The sequence below is a fragment of the Sorex araneus genome, chromosome 5 (assembly GCF_027595985.1).
Source record: "Sorex araneus isolate mSorAra2 chromosome 5, mSorAra2.pri, whole genome shotgun sequence".
In the NCBI taxonomy this organism is placed as follows: Eukaryota; Metazoa; Chordata; class Mammalia; order Eulipotyphla; family Soricidae; genus Sorex; species Sorex araneus.
Window position 1 is genome coordinate 88,545,125 of NC_073306.1, and position 9,671 is coordinate 88,554,795.

Genomic DNA, 9,671 nt, shown 5'->3' on the forward strand with positions numbered 1-9,671 from the left:
AAAATGTCAGTAATTGTTTTTGAAATTAACTACAGAGTTGACATTAAGTCCTATTTGGCTGCCAAAAGGAAAAACAAATATAATCCATAGATGTGTATACGGAGACAAACATAGACAAAGGTAGTCTTCGTGCCTAGAGATGAAAAGAGCACAACGATAAGAGTATAAGAGGCAGACCCAACCTCCTGTTGCCTGTCCATACCCCTGTGTCTGTCACTGAGTCCTGTGTGTTGGTGGGCAGTCAAAGACCAGCACCATGAAGATCCTAGTCTTGCTATTGGTTTGTCTACACTTCTCAGAAGGTGCAGAAAGGTATGTGTTGTGAATTCCAGCAGGAGAGCATGGCAAGTAAGGGGAGAGAAAATACCTGTAGGGCTGCTTGGGATGGAAATTGGTAATCTCTTGGTGAATTAAATACTCCTTAGAGGCCTTGATAGACAGACAGATGGATGATGTGTATTTCTGCATGTGCACATATTTGCAATAATGGGTTGGGTATTTTTTTTATGTTTGTTAAGAAGGAAGGATGCAAGACCCTTTTACCAAGTTTATGAGAAGGAAGTATTGGGAAGAAACAGGCATACAATATATAAACCAAATAAATATTAATCAAGTATATGCCACATAATCCACTCTGAGAATACTAGAGTGAATACTATGGTCAGAATTCATTAAAATTCTTGAGGTTTTCCTGAAAGAGGATCTTTTGGAATCAACTACTAAAGAAGCTTAAAAATTGCAGGTCAGATCATTGAAGGGATTGCTTAAATGGAACAAAATGTGACTCATTGATTTTATTCATTCTGTTCTCTGCAGAATCCTTCTGAGGAAAGGCAAGTCTATTCGCCAGACAATAGAGGAGCAAGGTTTACTGGAGACTTTCCTTAAAAACAATCCTAAGGTTGATCCAGCTGCCAAGTATTATTTCAATAATGATGCTGTTGCTTATGAGCCCATCACCAATTATATGGATGTGAGTGAAGGGGAAGACAGTACTAATCATCCCTGAGTGATGATTTTTCTTACAGACTGATTTATATTTTTCTTTAACTTTAATTTTGAACTGATTACTACATATAAATCTCACTTTTTCAGAAAATAAGTTACGAATAAATGTACTTCCTAATAGTATAGTAATTCCCTTTACTTCTTTTCTCCACTTCTGGTTCATCTTTCTAACATTACTTCTATATAATTCATAGATTCACAGTGGAAATATTCAAGTTTTTTGAAAGACCCAAAGGAAGCCCCAGTTATGTGGTGGGTGCAGGGCAAAGAAAGAAACACACGCAGAGCTGCCAGGTGAAATCTTCAGTGACTCTAGACACTATATAGTCCATCTTCCCCTTTTAAGAGACAGTGGTGCCCAGGCAAATACTTAAATTTTCTTGAGACTGCAATGTCTAATCAGGACCTGTCAACATATTCTTATGGAATTTTACATAGAGTGCCAGACCTGGAAACAACTTTAGGATTCTTCTGTTTCAACTCCCACTGTTTTAGATGGGTATAGCTACAGGAAGGTAACTGACATGACTGACCCCAGTTCACTGGAAATGGAGCCACCTCACAAGTAAAATTCTTTTTTTTTCTTTTATTTTCCTTGCTACTACCAATCCTAGACTATTCAGCACATTTTACTAGGTGACCTACAGGGAGGATTGATGGATATTATCTTGGAAGAGATGGGGAAAAGACTCCGTAGTGTGTGTATGTATGTGTATGTGTGTATACATGTGTGTGATATGTAAGGAAGCTGGATGAATAATGAAAGAAGGAAAAAGTTATTGCTTCTTCAACTTTTGGTTGTTATGGCACAGTTTGGTAAATCAATGCAGGTATCACCTTACTTCAGAACAGGAAACACATTTTAAAGAAGATATTAAATTGCTAGTATTAATCTTGGCTGGTTAAAGGCTTGCAATTAGGAAAAAACCTAGAATATTGAGTTATATTAACATCATCTAGGAAGAAAAACTTGGGGGAAAAGTTTTTAATTCCTTAAAGTACATGATTTGGGCAAAAATTACTATATCAATTTCTCCCACACTTTGAGGATAAGACTTAACTAATTGGCAAACCTATCTTTACAGGCTTTCTACTTTGGAGAGATCAGCATTGGGACACCACCCCAAAATTTCTTGGTCCTTTTTGACACGGGGTCTTCCAACCTATGGGTGCCCTCCACCTATTGCCAGAGCCAGGCATGCAGTGAGTATTAGTATACCCCTTGCACCCAACGCAGCCTGTCTCCCATAGGAGATGGCACAGAGTGGGCAGAGTGAGGACAGAACACAGTTAGATAACCAAGTCTAAAACCCATGGGTATAGCTATCATCCTCCTAAAGGCAGAAACATCTTAGAATTTTTTTGCCCTCCATCTACATTTTTTGTAGATGTATTGACAGTTCTAGAAGAATAAAGTATAAGCTAAAACTTCCATTCCATTTAAAATTGTTCTGTTCCCTTAGCTCTTTTCTATGGCCAGAATTTCTGGCACATTTGAGTCAATATATCCCTAAGGCAGGAATGGATTTGGGGCAATGTCCAATTTTTTGGAGTTAACAAGTTTTTCCACAGTACAAACAATCTGGGGTTAAAGCCAAATCAAAGTCTTGGTAATATGGTCCCAGGCCATTAAAAATAAAATGCTTCCAAAGGTTTTGGAAAAGTCAAATAACACTGTCACTGTCATCCCGTTACTCATCGATTTGTTCAAGTGGGGCACCAGTAACGTCTCTCATTGTGAGACTTATTGTTACTGTTTTTGGCATATCGAATAAGCCACGGGTAGCTTGCCAGACTCTGCCATGGGGGCAAGATACTCTCAGTAGCTTGTCGGGCTCTCCGAGAGGGACGGAAGAATCGAACATGGGTTGGCTGTGTGAAAGGCAAATACCCTACCACTGTGCTATTGCTCCAGCTCACATAACACTAATATTCTATTTTATTATTTTTATTTTATCTATTTTTATTCTATTTTGTCTTTCTACAGCCAAACACAACAGATTCAACCCCAACTATTCTTCCACCTTCAGAAATGATGGGCAAACATATACACTGTCCTACGGGAGTGGCAGTCTGAGTGTGATTCTGGGATACGATACTGTGACAGTGAGTGATGTTCTCACAGCCCTGGAGGATCTCTGGTTTGGATCCCACTTACTGTAGTTTTAAGTTGTCAGAGAAATCTATGATTACTGATTAGGCACAATCTTCTCAGAAGCTGAGTGTTGGAAAAGACATCACAGGCCATCTAATTCAATCTTCCTCTCAAGACAGGAATTGCTTCCATGGAAATCATGACTGTAGGAATTCCTTTGTGCTCTTCTAAAGTTGTATACTCTCTTGCTCTATTTCTCTCTCTCTTTCTTTTTCTCTCTCCCTCTTTCTCTCGATTTTTGGGGTCCACTCACGGTGATGCTCAGGGGTAACTCTTGGGTAACTCCTGTTTCTGCACTCAGGACTCACTCCTGGCAGTGCTTGAGGGACCATATGGGATACTGGGGACCAAACCCAGGTGGATTGTGTGCAAGGCAAGAGCCTTACCTGCTGTACTATTGCTTTAGCCCCATGTGTTTTCTCTTGAATTTACTCTAGGGTCTTAACATGCCCTCTGGAAACACATAGAATAAACTCACTTTATGCTTTATGTAATTTCACTTTGGAAATTTTAAGACACATTCTCTCACATTTTATTCTTTCTTTAGCAAATACCTACAGAGTTTCTCTATTATCCTTAAAATGGTTGGGTCAGAATAAAACCAGTCAATGTCCTTTCATTGTCTATAGAAGTGGGAAATTGTAACTCCCAAAGCAGCTTCTGCTTTCCCAACAACCACAGTCCTTTCCTCCCAAGAAGCTTTAAGTTTGAGTGATGCTATTTTCCTTTCTCTTTTTGTCCCCATTCCCATAAGTGAGCTCCGTACAAAAGAAGCCAATTTGCCACTTCTTAGGAAGGTTCTAGATTCCGGATGCTAGGCAACCTAGGTCTGGGAAGGTTTTCCACCTGAATTATTAAGCTCTTTTGTCTGCTTGGCCCAGGTTCAGAACATTGTCATCAATAACCAGGAATTTGGCCTGAGTGAGAATGAACCTAGTGATCCCTTCTACTATTCAGACTTTGATGGGATCCTGGGAATGGCCTATCCCAACATGGCGGTGGGCAATGCCCCAACAGTCATGGAGGGCATGCTGCAACAGGGTCAGCTCACTCAACCCATCTTCAGCTTCTATTTCTCTCGGTAAGAACACTTGTTCTGGGAAGGAGGGCTCAGCAAATTAGGCTCTATGGGGATGGTAACTCAGTGCTAGACAGGACCTAAGTAATATGGTTTTCTGATAAACCGAATATACTTTGTTTTATACATTTTATATACTTGTGAAAATCTGTGTGATATGTTGTTGAGAATTTTATTTTAAGGTTGAAAGAGTTTTTACTTAAGGCTACAAGCCATATGACCATTCTTCTTAAAAATAAGCATTTCTCCTCATCTATTGCTAAGTAGATCTGGAGACTGCTGTACTAGATTTCCCTAACTGTAAAACTATAAAACTAGTTATATGAGTGTTTACTAGTGATGAGACCAATGATAAAATGAGAATTATAACACCTCTGAATTGATAAAATTGTTCTTTTACCAATAATTCCAAATGATATTTTAAAAATCATGTAATTAGCTCCATTTTGCCAGTGAGGAAATGAAGCCTCAGATAAGTTGTTAACACTGAATAGGTCACCCACTGGTTGGAGTGAAGCCAAGACTGAGATTCTGCTATCTTGGTCACAAATTTAGTGCTTTCTTTTTTTCTTTCTGGCCTTGAACTCTTCATGTCAAGCTTATTCCCTCATCCTTCTTTCATAAATATATGATCCTTTGGGTCCTTAAAGTCAAGATATCTTTCTTTGCTTATCATCCAGAATAGTGAACTCAAGAGACCTAAATCTCTTGGTCATTGCCTAATTCAGTGTTTCTCAACATTTTCCCAACAATGGCTGATTTTTTTATGCTTTCCGGTGCCCTTCCCTCCTTCCTACAGGTTGGCTTTCTAGTTCCATTTATAATACCAGGGTACCTGTAGCACCATTGGAATAAACTGGGGACCCAAAGGGGAACCTATGGCTCCCATTTTAGAAATACTGATATAGAGCAATGGATGTCAACTGCTGGCCCATGGGTTGATGCTAGTCTGCAGTTGTAAAAAGGTTATAAAAAGGTTCAGTTCCCATGCTGACTGTGATAGGAACACCCTCATCCTAACATCCTGAGAGCTCTATCAGGGGCAACTCTGAGTACTATCTGAGTGATTCCCATTTGTTCTCTCCCTTTGTCCCAGGAAGTATTTTCTTAGGATGTTTTTCAAATTTATCTCAGGTGCTCAATTTCTAATTGTAATTTCTCTTTTTGGTGCAGAGTCTGTTCTCTGACATTTTGATGATTTCTGTCAGAAGTCACCCCTGTCTTGTGCTTCAGCCAAGAATTACCTGTAGAGCTGCTGAGAAAAATTACCCCCTCCCCGCACCTCTAATCTTGTAGTGCCTTTATGTCTGAGATGGGGAAAGAGGGAGAGAGAAGAGACAGGACTGCCTAACCCATTTGTGTGGTGGGAACTTATGGTTTTCTATGTTCCTACCCAGTCAACCAACCTATCAGTATGGTGGAGAGCTCATCCTGGGAGGAGTGGACACTCAACTCTATTCTGGTCAGATTGTCTGGACCCCTGTGACCCAGGAACTCTATTGGCAGATTGCCATTGAGGAGTAAGTAAAGTGCACAGTTGCTAAGTATTATATACTCTCTTCTAAAGTGTTTCTTCAGTGTGACAATGTTCTCTGTTCCTGTCATGGCTGATTCCTTTTGTGCACATCACAGATTTCTCTCTCTTTCTTTATTTTGAAATAAACTTCTTTTGAGTTTATTGTAGAAGTACATTTAGGACATTACCTTAGAAGTGCCGATTCTGTGTCAAGGAATTCACTATGACTTTCTGGAAAATTCACACACTAGTTTACAGGATATAAAAATAAGATTTATTCCATCATTTGATTGAGTTAGATAATTGATTATTGAAGAAATCAAATATTCATATATTTAATTCAGTTTCACATTTTATTTATTTTTGTAAAATTTTACTTTCATTTTTCTTCCACTTTTTTTTAGGCACCATGATTTACAATCTATTACTAATAGAGTTTCAGGCACATAGTGTTTCCCACATCTACCACCAGTGTTAATGTCCCTCCACCAACATCTCAAGATTCTTTCCTCCTGCCCCCACACTGCCTGGTTATACAGATTCAGTTCTGTAGGCCAATTCTCACAGTTTTACACATTTTTTTTCAAGAATCAGCAAATTATCAAGATAACTTTTTCTTCAACTAAGCAAATTCTATTGTCTAGTTGTTGATTGATGTTTTTATTTGTTTTGGAAACTTCATGGGTGGTAGTCAAGGTTTACTCCTGGCTTTGTGTTCAAGGATTACTCCTAGCAGGGCTTGAGAGACTATTGGGGTGCTGGGTATTGTGCACACAGGACAAATACCTTATCTGTGGTACTACTCTCTGTCCCAGGCTGAATCTTTAAATAGTTCATGGAGTCTCATGCCACAGGTTAGCCATTCCTAGACACTTGAATTTTTTTGTTTGCTCTTGAAAACCTCATTATCCTAATCTGGATATTTTCTAAAAACCATTTCCAACTGTTATTTTTTTATGCATCATACTTAAGTGCTTTTCTTATGTTACTTTATTTTTTTTCTTTTTGGGTCACACCCGGCGATGCACAGGGGTCACTCCTGGCTAATGTACTCAGGAATCACCCCTGGCGGTGCTCAGGGGACCATATGGGATGCTGGGATTCGAACCCGGGTCGGCCACATGCAAGGCAAACACCCTACCCGCTGTGCTATCACTCCAGCCCCTCTTATGTTACTTTAAAGTAATTTTTCTTTCTTTCATTTTGGTTTTTGGGCCACAACTGGTGGTGCTAGGGGCTTACTCTAGGCTCTGCATTCAGGGATCACTCTTGGCAGGCTCAGGAGACCATATGTGGTGCCAGGATCAAACCTGGATTGGCCACCTGTAAAGAAAGAGCTCTAACCATCACACTATGGTGCTAGTCCTTCCCTTTTTTAGCACTAAAATCCCTGCAAGATTATCTTATACATCGTAGGTACTCAAAGAGTATTTAATAATTCATTATAAATCCTTACAACATTTGGCACAAGAAACTGGGTCTCTGCTTTCTCTAAGCAGAGTCACCTGGACAAGACTAAGGATATAACACTAAAGTCACAAAGGTGCAGAACATTTTACTGGCAGTTGTGTGTTGAGGTAGCTGGAAGTCAGAGTCACTGGATTGGGGGCGTTGGGGTTGACATGGTTCAGATGTGCCATAGAGTACTCTCACTCTCTTTGCATTGGTCTCGCCCTCAGGTTTGTCATCGGTAACCAGGCGACTGGTTGGTGCTCCCAGGGCTGCCAGGCCATTGTGGATACTGGCACTTTCTTGTTGGCTGTCCCCCAGCAGTATATGGGCTCCTTCCTGCAGGCGACAGGAGCCCAGGAGGCCCAGAATGGTGATGTAAGTAACCAGAAGCCAAGGGTTTCTCTGCACATCCAATAGCTTCAACACTGAGGAATGATCTCGTGAGAGGGAAGAGAAGGCTTTGGTTGGGGATTTAAACATCTTAAAGACAGACCAGGTGGGGAAAGAACATAGCATCTCGGCATGATTGCTCAATGAAAGGAAGGACAAGCAGATGGAGTAATACCAACTCCATGCTGACTGTGAGTCTGGGCTGACCCTTTGCAGGTCCTCAGTGCTCTGACCATTGTCACTGGCTGCACTGAAATACTGGTCAGGGTGCAATGCATTTCTCCAAGCCACTTGGACTCTTTCTTTTCTAGGACTGCGTTTTTTCATTTGACTCTGAGTCATCTCCTGACCCCACACCTACTCCCTTTTGTACACCTATATGTAGTTTGCTAATCATTGCAAGAATCAGGACCCAGATGGAATCTTGATTTGTGCATGTGTGCATATGTGTGTGTGTGTACACAGGCATACACAAATATGGATGTGTGCACCTGAGAGTATTTAGCACTGTAGCACTGTCGTCCCATTGTTCATTGATTTTGTTCAAGCGGGCACCAGTAATGTCTCCATTGTGAGACTTGTTGTTAATCTTTTTGGCATATCAAATACATCACAGGTAGCTTGCCAGGCTCTGCCATGCAGGCATGATACTCTCAGTAGCTTGCTGCTCTGAGAGGGATGAAGGAGTTGAACCCGGGTCGGCTGCGTACAAAACAAACACCCTACCCACTGTGCTATAGCTCCAGTCCAACAAGTATGTATTCATGCTTTTTCTATAATAACTGAGACTAGAAAATGTGTTCAAGAATAAGTTTAACTATTGATGGCCATACCAACAATGAAAATCTGAGATGTGTTTTAAGGAGAGAATGTAAGATAACAAGAAACCTTGGAAAGCTGTGTATCAGGGCATCAGGCTTTGCCTCCTATTCTCAGAAATAGTCTCTGCTGAAAGGACATGAGAGTTTCACGGGAAAGAAAGTAGTGGGGCAGGGCAGGGAGTCGGGGGCACTGGGGCCCCTGGTCTGGATTCAGAATCCACAGCTCTGGATTCACAGAGCTGCTCACAATCACCTCTTCTCTGTCTTTCAGTTTGTGGTCAACTGTAACAACATACAGAACATGCCCACCATCACCTTCATCATCAGCGGCTCCCAATTCCCTCTGCCTCCTTCTGCCTATGTCTTCAATGTATGTAACCACTCCCTTGACCTCTGCATGTGTGATTGGGATCCCCACCCCAGCTCTTACCTGGGTGACTCTGGCAATTATCTGGGGCTAAGTCGAGGGTGAACCCAAAGTGATACCTGGGCATCAAGGGTTATGGGGAGGTGGTGATAGGTGAGTTCTTGTAGGTAAAAGTGTCTCCAAATGTCACTGACTGGACCTTCTCTCTTCAGAACAATGGCTACTGCAGGCTGGGAATTGAGGCCACTTACCTGCCTTCTCCCAACGGGCAGCCCCTTTGGATTCTCGGCGATGTTTTCCTCAAGGAGTATTATTCTGTCTATGATATGGCCAACAACAGGGTGGGCTTTGCCTACTCTGCCTAAAGTCACTGTCCACACCCCCTGCAGGCAGCTGGGAAAGACACACAGTGTCTGGTGCCCAACGGCAGCATGTTTAAGGACTCTGACTAATGCCTCCTGGCATCTTTCTCCTGTCACTAATAAATCTGGAAACTCCAAGCATCTTTGATATTATTTCCTTTTCATGTGTGTTCTACTTATAGTCGTTCATTCTACATAGAAATAGAACAGTAGTTGGTTTGGGGAAATCTGCTAATTAACCAATGAGAAAGAGAACAGGAGAAGGGTGCTCTGTGGATGAAACCAAAGCCCAAAGATGGCTGCACCAAGAACTGTGGCTGGAGGCTGCCCCACCTCCCAAAAACTCTCCACCAACTATTTTAATCCATTCTCTTTTTTTGCTTGTTTATGTGGTGTTTAGTGCTGGAAGGGAATGGTGTGTGTTCTGGGGATACTCCTGCTCTTGCTCAAAGCACCAACATATGCTCGAAGTTCTTTGTGTTATTTCTCAAGCCCATTATATTTGTTCTTAAAAAATAATGG

The 9,671-nt window shown here is 41.3% G+C and overlaps 1 protein-coding gene across 1 annotated transcript; it reads left to right on the top strand.

Moving 5' to 3' along the window:
- Positions 1-256: 256 nt before the first annotated feature.
- Positions 257-9,152, top strand: PGB (pepsinogen B). The gene is made up of 9 exons (XM_004620095.2): positions 257-312; positions 817-973; positions 2,094-2,211; positions 2,996-3,114; positions 4,045-4,244; positions 5,639-5,761; positions 7,437-7,584; positions 8,692-8,790; positions 9,000-9,152. The coding sequence occupies exons 1-9, from the start codon at positions 257-259 to the stop codon at positions 9,150-9,152; spliced, it is 1,173 nt and encodes a 390-aa protein (XP_004620152.2).
- Positions 9,153-9,671: the final 519 nt, after the last annotated feature.